This window comes from Drosophila teissieri, chromosome 3R (genome assembly GCF_016746235.2).
Source record: "Drosophila teissieri strain GT53w chromosome 3R, Prin_Dtei_1.1, whole genome shotgun sequence".
Classification (NCBI taxonomy): Eukaryota; Metazoa; Arthropoda; class Insecta; order Diptera; family Drosophilidae; genus Drosophila; species Drosophila teissieri.
Window position 1 is genome coordinate 7496782 of NC_053032.1, and position 19988 is coordinate 7516769.

Consider the following 19988-nt stretch of genomic DNA (forward strand, 5'->3'; position numbering starts at 1 on the left):
CTATGATGCGTATTTTGACAAAAAACCCAAGCAATGCAACAAAGCCAACATTTGCATTTTTCGTCTCAAAGTCCGCCGCATGGCCGCCGAGCACAAGATCTTTTTGCGGAATTCTAACCGAATAACACGTAACTGACCATGTAATATAGCCGCGCCGAATTTACATGTGCAAACAGTCGGCGGGGGAGAAGATGAATTTGTATAAACAGGTGGCCCCAAGCTGATCCCATCTTACAGATCCGACACACGCGTCTGCCATATTGGGGGAAATATGATTACGAGCGGTTCAAGGGCTTTCTCGTGGCTCTATGACTAGAGGAAAATGGAATTCGCAATGAAACCATGTTAGATCAGAATGAGGTTCCTTATATGGACAGAGATGGCTGGCAATATTTCCGTTTACTCTGAAACTTTCCATTGAATCAGCAGAAGTTATCAGAAGTTATCATCAGAAATGTTATAAATGGTTCTTTGCGACTTTATTCACCAGAAAGCAATATGTATTTTCCAGCTAGAACGCACTTCACGAAGACGTCTGCTGCCATATAAGACTTTTAACTAAAGCTGCTCACAAAAATATATTTTAACAAATGCTTAGGTGGCGGCAAGCCACGCCTAGTTGTAAAATTATTTGAACAACATGTGGAAATAAATAAGATAAAACCTTGACCATTTGCAGAAATTTACATACAAATCGAAATGTTAAAGCTACCTGCAAAATATTCATAATGTAATTAAATTCATGAACGAAAGTGCACCAGTTCACCATTTGATTTTAATATGTTAATTTTTAATGCGATTGCATAATCCAAAAGTTGAAGGAACTTGGCCGCGACTTCCGATCGATTTCACATATTCCGTTTATCCGCCTTTGCTGACCAGCGATCAAACCGCAATGGCCGAAACCATCCGGTTATTCAGGGCTCATTCCCTGGTGGAGTACAATGACTTTTTTCCGAGACTCTTCTCATCGTTAGTCTGGCTTTGAGTTTTTGGCGAGCGCACGCGGCGTATGCTTAATGGCGTAACCTTCGGCCCAGAAATATTGACTTCAATTCAAGTCTTAATCGGACGAGCCGCACCAGGTGACGATCGTAATGATGCCACGCAGATGGACCGCGTCCAATTTTGGTACCTGGTGGGTGTCGATCGCCGGCCAAAGCCATTGTTTATTGGGCCAAGCTTAGGATTGTTTTTGTGATTTGGATCCATCTCTTTGTGGCGTTTTTTTTTGCCTCTTGTTAGTATTATTGGCCTTATCCGAACTTGGAAATAATAAAAACCCAGAGTTCAAGGTTGCAAATCTCGTAAAATCATCAAAATGATTATTGCAAGGCAGTAGAATTTACATCGGACTGGTGCTAATGAGTATATTTGTAGGAGGCAAGTAGCATTATCATCTGGGAAAATGCAATTGGTTGGACTGCACCTCCCTGCAGTTGTGCAACCCAAGATGATTGATGCGTTGATTTCGCGATGCCGGAGTCTCAAAAGCCCTCGAAACCACAAAAGCAGCCAACACGTTGGATTGCAACACTTGAACACGGTTCGAAAATTAAAGAGCTAGATTCTATAAAAAGATACTTAAATTATGTATACATATACATATATTTATGTATACATATACATATATGTATTATTTTACATATGTATATATCCAAGCCGTTCTAGTTTATTTTAAATTTAAACTATTTTAGTAGTTAAACAATTTCCTTGTAGGGAATAAAATTATTACCGAATCTTACTAAACAGGTTAATGAAATAGACTAATATTCCACCTATATTAGTTAATACCTCAGTGTATGGCGGCAATTGTTATTTCTGCTGGTGCTTTTCTGATTTATTAAATAACGGTTAAGTCAAGCGGCATTTTCCGATTCTGCAAATCATTCTCGCCTGTACATTATCGTGGAATTTGAGCTCTGAGGCAATGCAATCAAATGTGTGAAATACCAAAGGCAGGCAAGAATAACAAACCAATGCACCAGTCATTCTCCATTCAACCCGCCCCCAATAAACCCGAGATAATAACTCAAACCCTTCAAGGACCTGCCGATTCCGATTTATCTCATTTACACACATACAAACATATATACATATGTACAAATAGAAGATTTAAAACTTTAAAGCTTGAATTAACACGGCTTTCCATTCAAAACACCCTTCGTCAAATTTGTCGACTGCTTTCCGAGCAAGTTCCGAACACATCAATCAGCGGCTAGCTCGATCACCCAAAATTCCACAAATCCAGAGAAGTCGCAAACTGCTGACGATGGCGAAGCTGATGAAGACGAAAAGCTGGAGATGGAGATGGGGTTTAGTACGCATATAAAAACAAGAGAGACATTAGAAATTGCGCAAGGCGTTCGTGTTTGAACATTGATCGGCCATCGTGAAAATATATCAAGGTCAGCTAGTTGACACAGAAAACAAACGAATCAGCTAACTAACATTAATTGATGGATCTGTGCGTTCGAAGTCGGGCAATTCGATAGCCTTCCAGCACGGGGGAATTATCTGCACTACGGATTTGCATAAGAAGAGGTATTAAATTTTAAACGAATTCATTTAAGCTACATATGTATAAATACATATTTTATATGCATTTTATTAATTATTTTTGGTTGCTCAAACACGGTTTCATTCACATGCTAGATATACCCCTAAAAATTACGAATAACGGTAAATGGACTGCATTTACGATAATAATACGTGCATTATAATCAATTCAGCTTGTGAGAAATCATCATCAATAATTTTAATATGTATGTATTTCCAGTCAGTTTCTCAGAAAATCCAACTCACGTTTCGCGCCACTGAGTTTTGCAGCTACCAGCTTTTGTAAGGCTTCTCCAAGACGCACTAAGGCCAGCCCGAAGTATTTGGAAAAATACTAATTAAATAACCAATGTCATCTCTTATGAGGCTAAAACCAACATTAAATTTTATTTATATGCATTACAAGCCTCTTGAAAAAAAGTTAAATTTTTTAAAAATTGAGTGGCAAAAATAGCTGCTTAATTCTATAACGAATATGCATACACCAAATACCAAAATCGGATTAGTTGAAACGGGATATTAGCGTTATATAACGTTTTTAGCGTTTTCTTTTGGAAAAAAACTGTTTTTTATTCGCGATTACAAATTTAAAAAGATATAAATGATATGTGAAACCTCGTTGAAAATACATGAAGAAATATACACTGATTGAATACTTTTAATGTAATCTGTGCAGCTTGCGGATACCTGTACCCATTTGAATTTAGTGGGAAATCACAGCTGTGTTTGAAAATTTGTAGGCTAACCTGTTTTACCATCTGGTAACACCTGGTCGAGGAATGGAGCCCAAAGTGACGATCCACAGATATTATAGCCGGCAAGCGAAATATGAAGGATCCGTGGAAGGGGATTTGGAACTGTGCATCAAGCACTGCGGCGGCGACGTGGTTCGCATCGAACTGGTGAACCGGCTGCATGGAATGCAACTGCAGCGCAAGCTGCGTCGAATACTGCTGCTTGTTTTCCTAGCTATCGCTTACTTTGTCGGGACCTGCGGATTTGATAACAGGACTATTAGTTTCCTGCAGCCGCGCATCCTGTACCCACTAGTAACATGTGCTTCCGTAGCCATCCTGCTGATCCGTTCCACTCTGAACCTGGTGCAGGCAGAGCGGTTGTTCTATAGCTGGGACATGGCACTCCAAATGGATACGGTTCGCTCTTTCGGCAGGGAATCGGTCTTCTGCGTCCAGCGGGGACACATCGAGGACATAGTGCTAAACGAAGTCATTGAAAATGTAGGAACTACTGCGTTTTTAGATCTACTTTCTTTTTTAAGACATAATGCTATTTAGGCTGTCTTCAATTGCTAATGTTTTTATTGACTTTGTTTATCTTTTAGCTGGACGTAAAGTACATGCTAATATTACGTACAAAAGGAAGTCAATTCATGAAGAGGCCTATAATACCCCTATTCAATGTAAGTTCACTTTCGCTCTTGTAGACGTACATAATTATCTTATGATTAAACTCTTTATTTCCAGAGTCAATCCCCCCCAATTGAGTGCCTGCAGCACACATATGCTGTGCTGCATAAATATTGGCTGAACAGCACCAAAGACCGATCAGAGCAGTCCTACATCAAGGACAAGCAGTCCTTAGTAAATTCGTAGTCCTTGACAGTATCGCTGAACTGTTAGTTAAAGTATTTAATTAATATAGAGACTTAAAAACAATTAAACAAACTTACCTGTACCGCGGATGTAGCGTTTTCATCTTCTGCAGGTAGTGGAGGTAATTGTGGAACCTTTAACTCTGATTTGACTATATTAAAATCAGCACGGACCTATGAGACATTTTATGTAAAAGCGAATAAAGCAAATATTGAAAATTTGTGATTTTACAATTGCTTACCAAATTGTTCAGTTCTGATCTAAATTTCTTTTTCAGTACTTGGCGGTAGGTTTTTAGGTACGTGTCCTTGTTGCTATTTAGTTCCTTCTGGATATTTTGCAGGTCGATTAACTGCTGCAGCGAAAAGTCTGTAAATAATTATTAGTGTATTACTAATGTATAACTATAACTATAAACTAACTATTACTATAAACAATAAAGATTATTTTTATTGCGCTTACTTTCCATGGCGTCTATATTTTGTTTTGAAAATGGGGCAGTGTTGAAAAGCGACCAAGGTCTTAACAGTAAGTATATGATAAGTGTTACAATTTATTCGCACGCCTGTTTCGCATTAAAGAGGCTGTCAATAGCCAATTTGTATAGATTTTTTCTTTCTTGCTTCTAAATAACTGTTTCTAAATAAATTTATATTTATACCAAAGGGCATTGTATAGAAAACGATATATTAATTTTTCTAATTACGGGATGCGCACTGTGTATCGGCTTTCTGCCAGTGCTGCAAAGCGTCCCACTTTACAGCCCTGCCCGCCTGACGTAATTGGCAGAAACGTCGTATTTTTGTTTATGTGAGACCCCGGTCCCCGCCCCTCATAAAGTGAGTGGCCATCTGCTTCTCCAATGACCACCTCTAGTTGCGGAAATTAGTATCTCCTTATCGGAATCCCTCCCAAGCCCTGTTGGAATTCATCTGTTGCTGACCACAGAAGACTAAGGCATTTCATCAAAAGTGAGTTTCCATCAGCGGAGCAGTTCCAAAATCAGTCATTCGGGTGTGCTACCCATATGGACAAGAAGCTCTAATCCGGTTTTCTGTTTCCGACCGCAGTTCCCCGTTTCTCCGGGCACACACAAAATGAATCGGTCCGAACCGATTCCCATACGTCGGGACCGCTCTTTTGACAGTGTGATCAACCGCCTGCTCCGGATGAGGTCCCAGAACCATGAAAGCTTTCGCGCTGCCATGTACAATTTCCTGATCGCCGCCGGAGTGGCTGCATTTGTTGCTGTGTGCTTCATTCTTGGGCCCTTCGTCCGTCCATTGCTATGGGCTTTCCTCATGGGCGCGGTGCTTTTCCCATTCAAGCGACGTTTGGCGGAGAGCGTAAACAGTTGGTTTCATCGCTTAGAGGTGCGCGATTCCAATGTACTCGTCTCGATCTGCCTATCGCCGCTGGAAGCCACAGAGCATTGCGGGCGGCTGCTGATCGGGTGGCTCTGCGAACACTGGCAACTCCTCCTGGCCGGATGCGGAGTGGCCGGGTGCATTAAGCTGCTGGTTCTATATGCTCCGAAGGGTTTTCTGTTGGCCCTCTGGCATTGGATCACCTTTTCCCATGGCTTGTTCGTCCAAATTATTGGATTTCTCAACGTATACGTGGTAAGTACCTTGTTGATTTATCGATGGTGAATCATCAAAAAGTTCGTAGAAAACAAGTTAATACAGAAACGAACGAAATAACACAAATTTTTAACTTGTTTGCTCCGTAGCTCATTTCCTTGATTGTGGTCTATTTGAGCTGCGTTCACTTCTTCTGGAAGCCAGAGAACAGTGCCCACTTTGTGGTCGCCGGACAGTCCATGTGGATAGCTGTGGCAGGCTATCTAAGTAGCTTTCTTGGCGCCCTTCAGGTGCCGGTATTTCTACTGGTTATGGCCTATGTAACAGCATCTACGGCATATCATCTGCAAACCCTTGATGATTCCGGATCCTATCTCCACCGCCTACAGAAGTTGTTCGACAAGAATGATTTTGAACGGTCATTAAGCAATTTTAGCATTTGTGGGAGGCCAAGCAATGAGCCACTGAGTCCAGGCCTGCAGTCGGATGTGGAGGACATATCGTTAAGTGACACTGTCGACTCGACGGACACGTTCGATGTCAAGCCAGGAACGGAGACTTCCAGTCACCAGAGCGATACGTTCTTTAAGCTCCTGTTTTATGCCTGTCTGGGTACATTCCTCTATCGCAACGTGTGGATGTTTATCCTAGCGGCAATCCCAGTATTACTGCATCTTATCTACACTGTAGGAGCGTATACGGGTATTACCCAGTTTGCTTGCAACAAAATCAGCGAAGTTTACGCAGCGCTGCGTGTGAGTTTTACATAAAATTCTTAAATCATGAATTTTTATTTTTCATAAGTATTGCAGTACTGGGCAATCGAACACCATTCTGCGGTACTGCCACTATGTCTGCCTGGTGTCCTGGAACTCAACTATAAAATCAACACTATTGTGCGGGATTCACTAAAGGCCTCCGTTGAATCAGTTACCTCCATCCTAATGATCATCCTCATGCTTCTCATCATCGTGTTTCTAAGCGTGTTCTTCTGCGTGAACATTTACTCGGAGACGATTGAGGTGGCTTACCTGGGCAAGGATTTAATTAACAAGACGATCACAGATCGGCCTGAGCTAATTGACATCTTGCCTGCCAACATGCAATCGTCCATCGAGGATGCTCTAGATAACGCACACCATTATGGTCGCCGTAAGATTGAAACCTACATAGACGACTGGCTGGCAGACGCCGATAAGGTGCACGCCACCAAGTTGAAAGAGCAGATCCTCGAAGTGTGGGACCGGCTTATCCAGTATTGGATCGATTTCAATAAGGCCGGTTCATCGTACGGACCGCGTGTACCAACGGATGCGCTGAAAAGCACATTTGGCGAAATCGTCGACAATCCTGGTAAGCAAATGTTCCCATCTCTATGGCTTCTTTCGATTTTCTTTTTTCCCGTTTTACTAATAAATTTGTTGAGATTATTTTCGGGGTTTTCGCATGGGTCTCCGGTCTTTCGTTAAGTACTTGCTCCCTTCATCCATCTCGTAACACTCGTTTGCGTCTACGAAATAACTCATACTGTGTGCATCTGCTAACCAACGGCCGTTTATTTAACCAAGGACATTTTAAAGAGCTAGTTTTAGTGGCAAAACAGGGCATTATCGGCTGGGCGCAGAGCAATACACAGACGATCCTTGAGGTAGCAGAGTCGTTGTGGCACATCATCCGGACCAACATGTCTATGATAATGGGCGTGACCGGGGAGATTCTATCACTTGTGCTATCGGGTGGACAAGCGTGCATTGAGTTTATTTTAGATATGGTGAGTGTAAATAAATAACAATTGAGTACATTAAGGTACCTTAAAATAGTAATGTTTTAATATTAATACCAACTAACGAGATAATCACACACCCTTTAGATTGTATTCTTTACTGCCCTGTTCTACCTGCTATCGAGCAGCCAGGAAAAGTACGCGCCCCTACAGATCACCAAGTACCTGGGCTATTCCAGTTCGGGCATCAAAATCGCCGATGCCCTGGAGAACTCTATTACCGTAGTCCTAGTCTCAATGTTCAGGTGCTCTACCTTTACGGGCTTGTTCACCTGGTTGGTGCATACTGTTTTTGGGGCCCGGATAGTGTTCCTGCCGTCCGCCTTGGCAGCTATGTTGGCTGCTGCTCCATTCTTAGGCAGCTACTGGTGTGCGGTGCCAGCCTTTTTAGAGCTTTGGCTGGCTCAGGACCGCTTCTATGCAGGGCTTATATTGTTCCTGCTTCAGTTCTTCGTGCCGTCATCTTTTGAAACTGCTATATATGCGGACCTCAAAGGGTGAGTACTTTTTTTGATATGAAAGTAATTCATTTTCTCCCGTCATCATTTTGCTGACATTTCAGTGGTGGTCATCCCTACCTCAACGGCCTGGCCATTGCAGGCGGAATGTATTGGATCGGTTGGCAAGGAGCTATTTTTGGACCCCTGATGCTTTGCTTCTTCATCGGTCTGTTCGAGGTGGCCACTCTAGCCATGCGCAGTCATCAAGAGCCCAGGTAACTTAGAAGTTTTAAGTCAAATTCTATATATTTGTTTGATTTGCATGCAAAGTATGGACTACATCAGACTTGTTGGGCAGGGATTAAAGTGAGTTATTTTGCGGCAAGTAGCTTTGAAACATTCTATATACCCTTGCAGAGGGTATATTGACTTCAGTTAAAAGTTTGCAAAGTTATCATGTCCGTCTTTCTGTCCGTCCGTCCGTTTCTTCGTTAGTAGTCTCTCTGAAACTGTTTTAAAAGTCATATTCCTATTGCAGAAACGGTCCGAATCGAACGACTATATCATACAGCTGCCATAGGAACAGTCGGTGCCATGGAAAATAAATCTTAGGCTCGTTTTGTTCGTGCACATGTTAATACACCCGTTACTCGTAGTAAAAGGGTGTCCTAGATTCGTTGAAAAGTTGGTAACAGGCAGAAGGAAGCGTTTTCGACCACATAAAGTGTATTGATCAGGATCAATAGCCGAGCCGATCTGGTCGAGTCTGTCTGTCCGTATAAACGGCGAGATCTCAGGAACTATAAACTCCAGACACAGACGGACTGATATTTATTCACATTTTTCCCTAGCTGAGTAACGGGTATAGCGTTCTCTCTTGTTATACCCGTTACTCGTAGAGTAAAAAAGACTATAGCGTTCTCTCTTGTTTTTTAATATAAATACTGCAAGGATATAAAAGCTCCGGATTAACGAAGCTGGCTTCGTTTCTTTACATATCTTTTTAATGCCAATCGTCTACTGAATTTCAGGAATAGTACGGATGAGGAGCGGACCACGTGAGTTGGCTTGGGCCAGAAACTACGAATTTCTTTTTAATACTCGAACTGCGAACTAATATAAGCTGTGTGGCCAAATACCTGACAATCAAAATGAGATTGGCCCGAATATCGTACCCTAGATTTTGGCTGGAGTTTCCTTACATAATCTCTGCTTTGCGAAATTTGATTTTTATTAGTACTAAACTTTTTAAGTATTGAATATTCCGTCTATTCAGCAAGCGCTCCTTAATATCTCTTCTATCGATCTTAATGTTCTAATATACAAAATGTACCTCGAATTGTTTGTAGTCGTGTAACATTTCCAAAGCCTTTAAGTACCGATATCGTGCTCGCTACTAATTGCTTACTGTACAATTGTGATTTGTTTAAACTTAGATACAAAAGTGCTGCAAATATATTTCTGTACTAAATAACCTCTCCTGAATGCAAGCTTTTCTATATTTGAAAGTTATTTTTCAGCTCGAACGCTCAAAGGGTCAACGACAGCTCAATAAAAACGAACGATAATACAGATGGAAAGCCTGCCGCAGGGGGAAAACCTGTTGAGCTGAAAATCGTAACGAAAACCAAGACATTTCAACTGTTGAATACCAAAGAAAACCAGTAAAGAATTTGGATATAAATAATTTAGGCTAACAACATTTTATGTGTGTGTAATGACGAAAATACGAATAAGGGTAATTAACGATAAATAAAAAATTTGAAATAACTTTTACAAAATAAGTTGTTGATTTTCGATAAATTCGGCACAACGTAATGAAATGCGAAAAAAATATACTGCCGACTAATATGTCGTTTAGCTCGTGTACTGATTCTTGAAGGTAAACTCGGGGTGCCTTTCCACTCTGTAAACAAAATATAAATAGCTATAAAATAGAGGGATGTAAGACATATTTTCATACCCATGGAAGAATGCAAAGTCACAGATTCGAATATTCTTGTCCAGGCTGGACAACTTGGCCACCTCCTCGGCAGTCAATTCGAAGTCGAAGAGATTTAAATTCTGCTTAAGGCGAGCGGGATTCGTGCTCTTGGGAATGGCGGATACCCCAGTGTCGATTATCCAGCGGAGCAGGACCTGCGCTGGCGTCTTGCCATGGGTTGCGGCAATCTCCTTCACCTCAGGGATGTCCATCAGGTCAGGCAGATTCCTCACGATACCCTTTCCAGCATTAAACTTGGCGATCCCTTTGGATCCCAGCGGGGAGTAGGCAGTTACGGTAACGTTTTCGGACTTGCAGAAGTCGACCAGGTCTCGCTGCTGTAAATAAACGTGGTGCTCGATTTGGTTGTTGGCCGGCCGGATCTTGCAGTTCTTTAACAGTCGGGCCACCTGATCCTTGCTGAAGTTGGATACCCCAATGGACTTGGTGAGACCCTTCTCCACCAGGGCCTCCATAGCAACCCAGATGGCAGCGTGGTTCGTGGTAACGTCGACCTCCATCAGGCCATCCTTGTCAAGCTGAAAGTTAATGCTTGAGATGTAAATAGGACTTGGAAGTAAATTCCGCAGCACAGCTACCTTAAAGCTTCCGTCCTCGTTGATATTAATAGTGAAGGGCGTGTGCACCAAATATAAGTCCACATAATCGAGTTGTAAATCTTCCAGCGATTTTTTGATTGTTGGCTCTACTTCATGGGGGCGGTTGGCTAAAACAAGGATTAATTGTTAATAATATTTTGCAATAACTAGACAATAGGCCTTCTATTACGACAATGAAAGCTCTCACACCTTCATCAAAATTATATATAAATTAATCTTTTCCATCAGGTTCATCCATGAGATTATGAACGTTGGACAAGTTTATGTTGGTGTTTTGGAAAAATGTTCATCGTCCTATCTTATCAAATAGATTTCTAGAACATTGGTAACTGTGGTGAAATGTTTTTGTGGGAGTCTATGACTGTGCTTTTGAAGTATTTTTTGCTTCTACAAGATAGGAGTTAATAATATATGTATATTTTAGATTTTTAATAGAATTGGAACCAACTTTTAGATGTACACAAATGTATGTTACTTACAAATGGGTGGCACCTTGGTCACAATGAACAGCTCCCCCCGCTTGACTTTGCCGGCGTCCAGCCAACGCTTGAGAACTCTTCCGATGGCTTTCTCATTGCCGTAAACTGGTGCCGTGTCTATGTGGCGATACCCAGCTTCCAAAGCCGCGTCGATGGCGGTTTCAATTTCTTCATCAGATGCCTGCAGTGTGATGATCAAAATGTGGTTTAGTGGTTTTGAATATACATTGATGGTAGTATTTGTATTATCTATACTGGTTATTTATTCTCCGGTAACCAGTGAAAGTCAAGCCCACTAGGGCAGATATGTACAACTGAATGGAGGTTTATTGTTTGTCTTTGAAAACCGGTCTAAAGTCCCCAGCACCAACAAATTTGTTGATTGCATCGGAATTTTCAAAAGATTTAAATGACGTGTCAGCGATTTGTCGGGTCGTTAATGAGTTAAAACAATAGCGTTGAGATTCAAGTATCCACTATCCATTAACCACTTACAAATGATTTTTCAAATTACAGAATACAGAATCGTGATAATAACTACCTGCCAGGTGCCGATGCCAATCACGGGCATCTTCTCTCCATTGTTGAACGTTAAGAACTTGGTGTTGACCATTTCGTATTGATCTTTAATTACTTCTACAATGAAGCAGACTTGGGTAATATATTAAATGGAAAAGCTGCTGCACAACCTGTTGCTTCGAGGATAGGACTGAAATTAAACGAAAAGCTACGACCTAATCACCGGCCCCCTTATCATCGCCCAATCCAATGAGATTTTGCCCTTTTCAAAGCGCGGTCTTACTAGTCGATATTTTGTTTACAAAACAATCGAATTAAAAATTAAGTTTAGTTCCCTTATTTTGTTCAAGGCTAGTTAAATATACTTTAAATTAAGATCTAAACACAATAAACACGAAATTAATATGCATAAAAACTAATTTATTTGGTTTAAATTAATATAGAAATAAGTTCATCCATCGCATTGCATTTCAGTTAGATTTATTTTTATAACATTAGAACAATAGAACCAAATACTCTTCAAACATGAATAAGAAAAATACAATTCCGTTTCGTTCTTAACGAACTTAAGCCTATAAAGAAAATCTAATCCACCACTATGGAGAAGTTGGTGAATGTGAATTCTGTAAGTTCAACAGTCTCACTGAAAATGCATTTGTCGATTCGACTGGTGGGGCTGCCGGTGTGCTTTAGCCAGAGGCGCCTGTAAAAAAACCACTGGATAATCAAACTTTAAATGGAAAAAATCACTCACATGGACTCAAAGGAATGTCGATGTGCTTGAATCTCGCCCTTCACCGTATTCTCGTTGGTGTTTTTGCACCAACCCCGGACTCCAAGCTTCTGAGCTCTTCGCAAAGTGTACTAACACATTGGAATTGGATTATGAATGGAAGAGTACATATACATATACCTTGTTAATATAAGGAGGCTGATGATCCGAGCAAGTTCTTACCATTCGAAATGAAACGCCTGTGGGTGCAAGATCACTATTATTATGACTACCCGACTTGTGAATATCCTACCTTGCACAATCCCGAACACTTCGAATTGGCAGCTGAGGACCGGCTCATCGCTTCTATCCGATGTTACTCTTTTTTGGAACTCTGTGTGGGAAATTCGTTTGGGCTCCTCGCTGTTTTTTGGGGATGGTGCACCTTTATCGGATGTCGAAGGAGGAAGGGTTACCCGCCTACGCCTACCCTCAGTCTGCGTTTCATTGGAGGTCATTTTACAAAACGTATATATATCATATTTGGAGCGGTAAGCTGTCAAAACCCGATAGGTCGATAGGCATTAAGTGATTTGTGGTTTTGTGTGGGTCACCCTGAATTTTAACGGTTTTATAAATGGTAAATTTTAACAAATTACTAGAATCCAACAAAAATTTAAAAGTTTATTTAATACTATCAACAAATGAATCATTTAGCCATTTGTTGAAAATTTCAAAAGCGATCTTTGAGCGGTTTTTTTAGATCTAGCTTTTTTTATTAGCCGTTTTATAATCGTAGATCGACCTGATAAGTATAGTCTTGGCTATCGGGGCATCTAAGGGTTACCCTGTGCTCAAGGCGGTTCGTTGGAACCAGTTCCGACCTGACTTTGAACAAAACAAAATCATCCAGACAAAATAGTGAAGAACAAATATTACGCAGATACTACTTCATCGCACTATGCATACCCTGTACGCGCTTCTGAAGAACAAGCTGAGCGATGTGCATCCCCTACACAACATTGATTTGACGCGGGATGTGGCTTACTTGAAGGCGGTGGTGACCAAGGAGATGCAGTTGCAATTCGACGCCAGCGAGTTGGGTGAGTGACCCTCCGATTCAGACTGTTGTCCATTGCCTCAATTGTGTCAAGTCATCTGCTGCGCACTTGCAGAGATTATCCACCATGGACGCGTGCTAGAAGACGCTGACACCCTCAACCGAACGCTGCAGCCCAACTCCGTGATCCACTGCTTTCAGAAGATTAAACGTTACTCGCCGTACGTTCCGCCAGCCGCGACAGAGATCAATACCAAACATATCCAGGAGCTGTTTTCGTTGACCTCTCACCTGCAAATCAGCGTTACCTCGCGGTTCAACATTCTGCAGAAGATACTCGCCGAGTATCCGGAATTCCGGAGAAATCTAGGTGCGCAGGCTCTTATCCGCGACTCCGTACTGTTCAACATGCTGCACGAGCCGGAGGTGGTCCAGAACCTGGTTAAAGATTATCCCCTTATCTGTGAGGCGGCTCCATTCATTGTGGACACCATTCGCAAGGAGCTAGCCAGGAATAGCTCCGCCACGCAGTGTAACTAAAGCCCTATCCTTACTTATTTTGTAAATCTTATAAAGCGTTTCTTCCCTTTTAGTCCAAGAGCAGGCTGCCTCGGAGTCCACCACTTCGTCAGAGGAGGAAAACTCCCTGGGAGCAGGCAGCAGCAGCAGTGGTGGAAGCAGCAGCACAGCCGTGGCAGCTGCCGCGGCCGCCAATCGGCGTGATGAGATGGCTAACATCCGTCAGATTAGCCGCCAGCAACTAGCTAACGCTTTGGCCAACGTGACCTCGTTTAATTCACTATCAAATATTGCACAGAGAAATGCGGACGAGGCGTTGCAGGGTGATGAAAGACCAAGAACCACCTCGGCTCCATTAGCAGGCGTTGGAGCAGCGGCAACCGCCGCAGGAAGCAGCAGTGGAGCCATTAACAGCGGCTCCATATCTTCAGAGTTGTTCCGCAACGAGCTGGCCCGCGCTTTTCAGTCCCTGGCGCAGAATCAACCTGCGCCCGTGGAGAACATGGAGGTGGAATCCGGAGGAGGACCAGTCCCAGAGCTAGTGGCCACAGCACCAGTTGATGATGTGGATGACGAGGACGATGGTGGTGACGACAGTGATGTGCTGCCACGCTGCTATCGCCGTCATCGGTTCACTGAACAACTGCGTACCATGGCCGCCATGGGCTTCATTAATCACACCCAGAACGTTAATTATCTAGAACTTTCCGATGGGAATGTGGAACACGCTATTAATCTGCTTATGTTGGGCATGAACTAATAGGGATCGGTATTGACTAAATAGCCAACTTTATGTGCTTACTTTACGGACTTATATTTATTCTGCTGCTGAGGATTCTGAAGAATTTACTCCCAACTTAAGCAAGGAATATCTCGCAAGAACTTGAAATAATTAAATATACATTTAAAAGAGTCATCTTGGTAAGCTGATTGGGTGGGGACTGGGGAGTTTGGGCACGGGGGTTAAAGCTGGCCGTACAAAATGTTTCCACTAAATTATACTAGTTGATTAGATAGTCCAACGCCTTGTCCTTATTATTATTAAACTTGAGAAGCGCCGCCGAGATTTTCGATTCATCAAACCCGAGGTCCAGAAGTTCTCCCAACGGAATAAGGTGTTCGATAATCTGAAAAAAGTCAAATTTCGGACTAAAGGCTTTTGCAAGTGTCCGAAAAGGCGTTACCTTTTTATCATCGATACCGCACAGGCTAACCACCTTTGCCACCCGTTCCAGAGGGAAACCCATAGTACTAATACGTTGAGCCAACTTCTGTGCCGGACCAGCCAGCTCCCTAAAGGAGTTTTTGTCCACCACCAACTCGACCGTTGGCTGCTGCTCCGCGTTGTGACTGTGCAGGCGGGTGCGACGCTTTTCCGCCTGCTTCAGCTCTGTCTTCAGTTCCCGCAGGATGTCAGGCACACTCCTTGACTTCATGGCCACCTCGTCCTCCGACTGGCTGAGCGCAAGCATGGAGGAAGGCGCTGGAGGAGCCCTAAAATGGTTGGGAGTCCCAAATCCATTGACTTGGTAGTTGCTAAACTGTTGGTAAGAATGCTGCTGCGGGGAGTAGAAGGGCTGGTGACTATAGCCCTGCATGTGGTACACCTGCAAAAATAATAAACAGCCCATGTTTTGAATCAGAACGTCTGTAGAAATATTTGCTAGTTATAAGTGAAATATTGGGAACCGGATTAATATTTAAAAACTTCGAATTATGTTTTGATGTTAAATTTTAAATATTGATAATGGGATTATAATAAGATCATGTTAAGATCGTACTCAAACTCTTTGCAAATGTTGTTCTCTGTAGTACTATTTGAATCAAGCATTAGCCCCACCACCGATTTTTGATGAACTATCTATAATAAGGAATCTATCTGAAAAGTGCTCAAAAATCAACCCAATTAAATGGTATACTTCGCGTGAACGAACGATATCCTTTTTTTATTACAATTTAATGAGTAATGGGGATCCGACACTAAGAGTACAGGGATAGTACCAAATTCCATTTTCAATAGAATCAAGATAACATATTAGGGCTCTTTTACTGTTTAAAAGTGTCCCACCTGGAAGTGTTCCGGTTTATGCAGCGGCTGCTGGCCGGAAGCGCTATACATGGGCGTTGGGTATAGAGCCGTGGCTGGAATGCTTGGCTCGCTGTTGTCCCCATTATCATCACAGTGAACATGGAAATTGACGCTGTCAAGCGTCGCTTTGGTCTCCGCCAGCGTAGTCATTGCTAGCTCTACCGAAGCTGGCACTTCCTTGCCGGATGGCTCCTCCTTGGAATGATCCTCATGCTGATGATCCTGCTGCTGATGCTCCTCTTGCTGCTGCTGTTGATCTCTGCGCTTCTCCAGCTGTGTCTGGTGCAGCACCTGAGCTAGTATGTCCAGATCGTTAATGGTCTTCAGCTCGATATTGTCGAAAGGTGTGGAGTTCATATTGTATTCAAAGTCTGCGTAATTTAGGGAGCTATTCCGCTTGTGAAGCGTCTGCGGACTGACCACTGGAGTGGTGCTCAAGATGGTGGGCTGCAAGATATTGTGAAAATTGCACACACTTATTGACTTTGGTTCTTCGGCAGAGTCGCGTGACTCAGCGGTGATTGGAGGTGGCTGCAGTTCCTCTTCCCGACGTTCAGGCTCGTCCGACTTATGCTCCTCCTCGTCGTCATCCGATGACAAATCGTCCGCATTAGGATAATCAACTGCTCCAAGCATCTCCTTCTGCCTCGCCTCCAGCGCCCGTTGGCGTTCCTCCTTGCGGCGCTCCTGGCGACTGGCTCGCTCCTCGCGCTGCTGGCGACGTAGCTGGCGCCATCGTTGTGCCTGACTCACCACAGCCCGCTCCAGCTGACAGTCATACTGGTAATCCGGATGATCCGTGTAGAAACCTACTCGGAATTGCGATAGCCGATTGAGAGTCGCCTGCGGCAGGTGGAACACGGCAGGCGGGGGTTTGTAGCGCTCGACTATCTTAACCGGGACATCTTCCATGTTATGCTAGCGCATTCACCACGAATTTTGTTAATTAAGTTGCTACTACGCGTTTTTTCTCTCTGTTCTCTTTTGTTGTTCGCCGAGCAGCAGCGATAGGCGATAGACGACTGGCTTGTCATCGGTTACTGCTGATTCGCTAATTTCTACCAATGTTGGTTATCGCTTTTACTTAAGGTTCTCAATTAATTAGGTGTATTTTGGTTTGGTTCCGAGTTGGCCACCAGCGGATTTTTAATCTTATAAATAAATAATTTGAGTAAATAAATAGCGGAATATATTCATAATTTGTACAGATTATGTTATAAAACATAACAAATTAAAATTTGAATCGACAATTATCCGCGATAAATACGTTTATTGTTACCAAGGGTGTATGAATTTATTAAATGCATGGGGAGTAGTTTCTTATGAAATGCTTTTTAAAACATAGTTTGAAATATTGCAGGGTATTAAAATCATGCATGTATTAAAGACCAGCAACCATGTTATCGATAGTGGAGGCCAGGCATAGTTCATCGCTAATCTTCAAGGCAATGTAAACAAAACAAACCGAGAAATGGACGATGTCGAGGATCTGCGGATAAACCAGCAGCAGCTTATGAACGAGATTTCGGCCCTATTGCAGAGCACGTCGGAACGGAGCGCCGCCAACGCACTGCAGTTGAATCAGGAGCTCCAGCGCCGGCTTATGCAAGTCCGGACTAAAATCCTGGCCATGTTACAAGTAGTTAGGGCCCGCTTCTCTCGGAACGAGGAGATCCTGGTGCGCCGGCTTAGACCTCGCTCCCATTTCGGCCCGGATTCTCTCAATCTTAGCGGCGCGATACTGCGTAAAGGTACGTTTCGCTTCAAGGGCAACCTTTTTTTCCGAGACATCGATGGCCGAAGCTGCCCTAACAACGAGGACTACGAGGCGCGCTGCCACACGGAGATGTTTCCCACCGACTTTGACATGCACTCCAGACACGTGTGGACATTGCTGGACAAAAAGAATGTGATAATGGGGATAAAACAACAGGTGAGTGACGGTTGTAGGTCTAAAATATGGACAAGTCATCTCTGTTAAAAGGGTAAATTTAAATTAGACACTACCATTATCTTTCGAAATTATCACTAATGTATTTTTGTCGTGCCTTTTCATTAATGAATATAGTCATATAATCCATATAATGAGGGATAAATTTAATGGTTAACAAATGAGAAAGTTAATAAACTGTAAAGTTTATAACTCAATTCATTTAAGACTTTTTTACCAATGAACTCAGATTGATTACCATTTATAACTATTAAAAGCAAATATTAATATTCTGTGTTAATAACAACTCAATTCTCAGTTACTTGACCATAGGGCCCACAATACAAATGCGTTGCCCAGTGGAAGCCTTAAGCGTAAGCCAACGGAGCGGCACTTAAACACATTGGTAAGTCTGTTGACTTCTGCGGACAGTAGATTCAGCATCGACTGGAACCAGATCAGCACTCTGGACTTGGAATATCGGCACTCTCCGTACAGCTGTGAGGCAATGTGGCGGGTCTACTTATCCCCTGATCTCAGGCGAGACGATTGGTCGCCCGAGGAGGACGAAACCCTGCTGGCAGTAGCAACTGCGAATAGGATGCAAAACTGGGAGCTGACAGCCGCGTCACTAGAACGACGTTCCGACTACCAGTGCTTTGTTCGCTTTCATACCGCCTTGCGTTATCTGCTGGAACCAAAGACCAGCTACCGCTGGAGCGATGAGGATAACGATAGACTAAGGGAGATCGTTGATAGGAATACGGCAAACGGCGTAATTAACTGGAAGAGAGTCGTGGAGTACTTCCCGGACAAGTCTAAGTCAACGCTGATTGGTCGTTACTACTACGTGTTGCATCCTCGCATAAGTCACGGTGGGTACCCAATATATTGTATAATTTTTGATTGTTCTTTCCTTAATATAAAATCCTACTAATATTACTGCAGAAGCCTTCACTACCAAAGAGGACATGATGCTGTTCGCCGCCGTTGAAGAGTACAATGGGAAGTTTCACTGCTTTCCGCGATCTCTTTTCCCGAACCGGTCGTTAACACAACTCCGAACTCGCTACCACAATGTATTAGCACAGCGCAACAAGACCGACTCCTGGTCCGTACAGGACGACACCCGGCTAATGAGCTTCGTAACGCAATACGGGGCATCCCAGTGGCTGAACTGTGCCACATTCTTGGGCAATCACACACGGACCAGCTGTCGAACCCGCTTCCTAGTCATCAAGAAATTCCTTGAACAAAATCCCAATGCAAAAGTGGAAGACTTGCCACGCCGCCGATCGAAGAAGGTGTCCTTGGTCAACTCTGATAACTGGGCGCAGCGTTTGCAAGAGTGGCAAGAGGACCCAGAGTCATTAGTTACAGCTGAACGCACCACAGGAACTCGGGTGCGAGGACCCAAATCGAAGAAGGCTAAGATTGAGCAAGAGTGTTCCTCAAAACTTATGAAAGTGGATATAGAGTTGTGCGAGTTCTTTAAGTATAGTTACAATCTGCCGCTTACGACTCCAAAAACATTTCCACTTCCATATGACCTTATTAACCTTGCGTATGTGGTTAGAGCTCTTGCATATAAGCCACCAATTCGTCCCTCGCTCTTACAAAACATATTTATGCCAAATGAACTGCTTAAGTGTTACAATAGCATGATCCGGAACCTTCCGGACGAGAAAGGTGATTTGAAGAGCCCACTTTTGCCACCCAACTGGTCAACGATGATGGGATTTCGGGCTTTGTGCATTCTTTCTGGAGATTGTCGCAAGAAGGGTACGGAAGTACGAGGCTCCGATTATAATGAATCTGCACCACCCATTCAGCTTTTCCGCAAAAGGTTGCGAGCTCTTTTCTATCGTACCACTCTTCTCAGCCGCTTGGAATCGCAACTCTTTACGGACTTACGCTCAGCATTAGTGTCTCTGCCACGACCCAATCCCAATTATGCTAAACTGGGTACACATGTCTTAATCGATCCCGAGCCGGAACCACAGAATGATCTAAAATCCGAGCCGCTTAGCGAAGATGAAGTGATTAATACAGTCAAGCAGGAAGTGGAAATGGAATTTATAGTTCCATAGAAATTATT

The 19988-nt window shown here is 43.1% G+C and overlaps 8 protein-coding genes across 17 annotated transcripts; 4 read left to right on the top strand and 4 right to left on the bottom strand.

Annotated features, from left to right (window-relative positions):
• Window positions 1-3212: 3212 nt before the first annotated feature.
• On the top strand, window positions 3213-4417 carry LOC122619558. The gene is made up of 3 exons (XM_043796564.1): window positions 3213-3797; window positions 3902-3979; window positions 4044-4417. Exons 1-3 carry the CDS (start codon window positions 3339-3341, stop codon window positions 4170-4172), a joined length of 666 nt encoding a protein of 221 aa, XP_043652499.1. The 5' UTR covers window positions 3213-3338; the 3' UTR covers window positions 4173-4417.
• On the bottom strand, window positions 4054-4737 carry LOC122619559. Its single transcript, XM_043796565.1, has 4 exons — window positions 4635-4737; window positions 4414-4541; window positions 4250-4345; window positions 4054-4192 (listed from the first exon to the last, which is right to left on the bottom strand). The coding sequence occupies exons 1-4, from the start codon at window positions 4639-4641 to the stop codon at window positions 4136-4138; spliced, it is 288 nt and encodes a 95-aa protein (XP_043652500.1). The 5' UTR covers window positions 4642-4737; the 3' UTR covers window positions 4054-4135.
• Window positions 4738-4923: 186 nt separating this feature from the next.
• LOC122619555 (transmembrane protein 245) lies at window positions 4924-9668 on the top strand. 8 transcript variants are annotated; one of them, XM_043796555.1, is made up of 9 exons: window positions 4924-5143; window positions 5243-5794; window positions 5905-6510; window positions 6568-7108; window positions 7324-7526; window positions 7626-8035; window positions 8101-8253; window positions 9010-9036; window positions 9499-9646. In XM_043796555.1, exons 2-9 carry the CDS (start codon window positions 5270-5272, stop codon window positions 9644-9646), a joined length of 2613 nt encoding a protein of 870 aa, XP_043652490.1. In that variant the 5' UTR covers window positions 4924-5143; window positions 5243-5269. The 8 variants fall into 8 exon arrangements, 7 of the variants coding, with proteins under 7 accessions (XP_043652490.1, XP_043652491.1, XP_043652492.1 ...); XM_043796556.1 differs by having other exon boundaries at window positions 7336-7526; XM_043796557.1 differs by having other exon boundaries at window positions 7348-7526.
• Window positions 9651-11794, bottom strand: LOC122619556 (1,5-anhydro-D-fructose reductase). Of its 2 annotated transcripts, XM_043796562.1 has the most exons (5): window positions 11603-11794; window positions 11062-11242; window positions 10562-10689; window positions 9942-10501; window positions 9651-9884 (listed from the first exon to the last, which is right to left on the bottom strand). In XM_043796562.1, exons 1-5 carry the CDS (start codon window positions 11672-11674, stop codon window positions 9836-9838), a joined length of 990 nt encoding a protein of 329 aa, XP_043652497.1. In that variant the 5' UTR covers window positions 11675-11794; the 3' UTR covers window positions 9651-9835. The 2 variants fall into 2 exon arrangements, with proteins under 2 accessions (XP_043652497.1, XP_043652498.1); XM_043796563.1 differs by lacking the exons at window positions 11062-11242; window positions 11603-11794 and adding an exon at window positions 10772-10902.
• A 249-nt stretch (window positions 11795-12043) lies between these two features.
• Window positions 12044-12860, bottom strand: LOC122621327 (acylphosphatase-2). 2 transcript variants are annotated; one of them, XM_043799160.1, is made up of 4 exons: window positions 12606-12860; window positions 12536-12552; window positions 12335-12444; window positions 12044-12267 (listed from the first exon to the last, which is right to left on the bottom strand). In XM_043799160.1, exons 1-4 carry the CDS (start codon window positions 12808-12810, stop codon window positions 12177-12179), a joined length of 423 nt encoding a protein of 140 aa, XP_043655095.1. In that variant the 5' UTR covers window positions 12811-12860; the 3' UTR covers window positions 12044-12176. The 2 variants fall into 2 exon arrangements, with proteins under 2 accessions (XP_043655095.1, XP_043655094.1); XM_043799159.1 differs by having other exon boundaries at window positions 12044-12283; window positions 12606-12857.
• A 305-nt stretch (window positions 12861-13165) lies between these two features.
• LOC122619538 lies at window positions 13166-14787 on the top strand. Its single transcript, XM_043796525.1, has 3 exons — window positions 13166-13395; window positions 13468-13884; window positions 13946-14787. Exons 1-3 carry the CDS (start codon window positions 13254-13256, stop codon window positions 14629-14631), a joined length of 1245 nt encoding a protein of 414 aa, XP_043652460.1. The 5' UTR covers window positions 13166-13253; the 3' UTR covers window positions 14632-14787.
• Window positions 14665-16990, bottom strand: LOC122619537 (transcription factor SPT20 homolog). Its single transcript, XM_043796524.1, has 3 exons — window positions 15940-16990; window positions 15056-15478; window positions 14665-14998 (listed from the first exon to the last, which is right to left on the bottom strand). The coding sequence occupies exons 1-3, from the start codon at window positions 16870-16872 to the stop codon at window positions 14873-14875; spliced, it is 1482 nt and encodes a 493-aa protein (XP_043652459.1). The 5' UTR covers window positions 16873-16990; the 3' UTR covers window positions 14665-14872.
• A 393-nt stretch (window positions 16991-17383) lies between these two features.
• On the top strand, window positions 17384-19986 carry LOC122622224 (snRNA-activating protein complex subunit 4). The gene is made up of 3 exons (XM_043800519.1): window positions 17384-17893; window positions 18210-18765; window positions 18839-19986. The coding sequence occupies exons 1-3, from the start codon at window positions 17432-17434 to the stop codon at window positions 19978-19980; spliced, it is 2160 nt and encodes a 719-aa protein (XP_043656454.1). The 5' UTR covers window positions 17384-17431; the 3' UTR covers window positions 19981-19986.
• The last annotated feature ends 2 nt before the right edge of the window (window positions 19987-19988 follow it).

Coding starts and splice junctions, on each gene's coding strand:
- LOC122619558 (XM_043796564.1), top strand. CDS start 3,339: ATGGAGCCCAAAGTGACGATCCACAGATATTATAGCCGGCAAGCGAAA. Junction 3,798..3,901: donor TAAACGAAGTCATTGAAAAT/GTAGGAACTACT, acceptor TTTATCTTTTAG/CTGGACGTAAAGTACATGCT. Junction 3,980..4,043: donor CTATAATACCCCTATTCAAT/GTAAGTTCACTT, acceptor CTTTATTTCCAG/AGTCAATCCCCCCCAATTGA.
- LOC122619559 (XM_043796565.1), bottom strand. Junction 4,346..4,413: donor GATCAGAACTGAACAATTTG/GTAAGCAATTGT, acceptor AATGTCTCATAG/GTCCGTGCTGATTTTAATAT. Junction 4,193..4,249: donor ACGCTACATCCGCGGTACAG/GTAAGTTTGTTT, acceptor TTTAACTAACAG/TTCAGCGATACTGTCAAGGA.
- LOC122619555 (XM_043796555.1), top strand. CDS start 5,270: ATGAATCGGTCCGAACCGATTCCCATACGTCGGGACCGCTCTTTTGAC. Junction 7,109..7,323: donor CGAAATCGTCGACAATCCTG/GTAAGCAAATGT, acceptor TATTTAACCAAG/GACATTTTAAAGAGCTAGTT. Junction 8,254..9,009: donor CGCAGTCATCAAGAGCCCAG/GTAACTTAGAAG, acceptor ACTGAATTTCAG/GAATAGTACGGATGAGGAGC.
- LOC122619556 (XM_043796562.1), bottom strand. CDS start 11,674: ATGGTCAACACCAAGTTCTTAACGTTCAACAATGGAGAGAAGATGCCC. Junction 10,690..11,061: donor GACCAAGGTGCCACCCATTT/GTAAGTAACATA, acceptor TCCTTGTTTTAG/CCAACCGCCCCCATGAAGTA. Junction 9,885..9,941: donor GACTTTGCATTCTTCCATGG/GTATGAAAATAT, acceptor TTTTGTTTACAG/AGTGGAAAGGCACCCCGAGT.
- LOC122621327 (XM_043799159.1), bottom strand. CDS start 12,810: ATGACCTCCAATGAAACGCAGACTGAGGGTAGGCGTAGGCGGGTAACC. Junction 12,284..12,334: donor CGACATTCCTTTGAGTCCAT/GTGAGTGATTTT, acceptor GTTTTTTTACAG/GCGCCTCTGGCTAAAGCACA.
- LOC122619538 (XM_043796525.1), top strand. CDS start 13,254: ATGCATACCCTGTACGCGCTTCTGAAGAACAAGCTGAGCGATGTGCAT. Junction 13,396..13,467: donor ATTCGACGCCAGCGAGTTGG/GTGAGTGACCCT, acceptor GCGCACTTGCAG/AGATTATCCACCATGGACGC. Junction 13,885..13,945: donor GAATAGCTCCGCCACGCAGT/GTAACTAAAGCC, acceptor CTTCCCTTTTAG/TCCAAGAGCAGGCTGCCTCG.
- LOC122619537 (XM_043796524.1), bottom strand. CDS start 16,872: ATGGAAGATGTCCCGGTTAAGATAGTCGAGCGCTACAAACCCCCGCCT. Junction 15,479..15,939: donor ATAAACCGGAACACTTCCAG/GTGGGACACTTT, acceptor TTATTTTTGCAG/GTGTACCACATGCAGGGCTA. Junction 14,999..15,055: donor GCGGTATCGATGATAAAAAG/GTAACGCCTTTT, acceptor GACTTTTTTCAG/ATTATCGAACACCTTATTCC.
- LOC122622224 (XM_043800519.1), top strand. CDS start 17,432: ATGGACGATGTCGAGGATCTGCGGATAAACCAGCAGCAGCTTATGAAC. Junction 17,894..18,209: donor TAATGGGGATAAAACAACAG/GTGAGTGACGGT, acceptor CTCAATTCTCAG/TTACTTGACCATAGGGCCCA. Junction 18,766..18,838: donor GCATCCTCGCATAAGTCACG/GTGGGTACCCAA, acceptor ATATTACTGCAG/AAGCCTTCACTACCAAAGAG.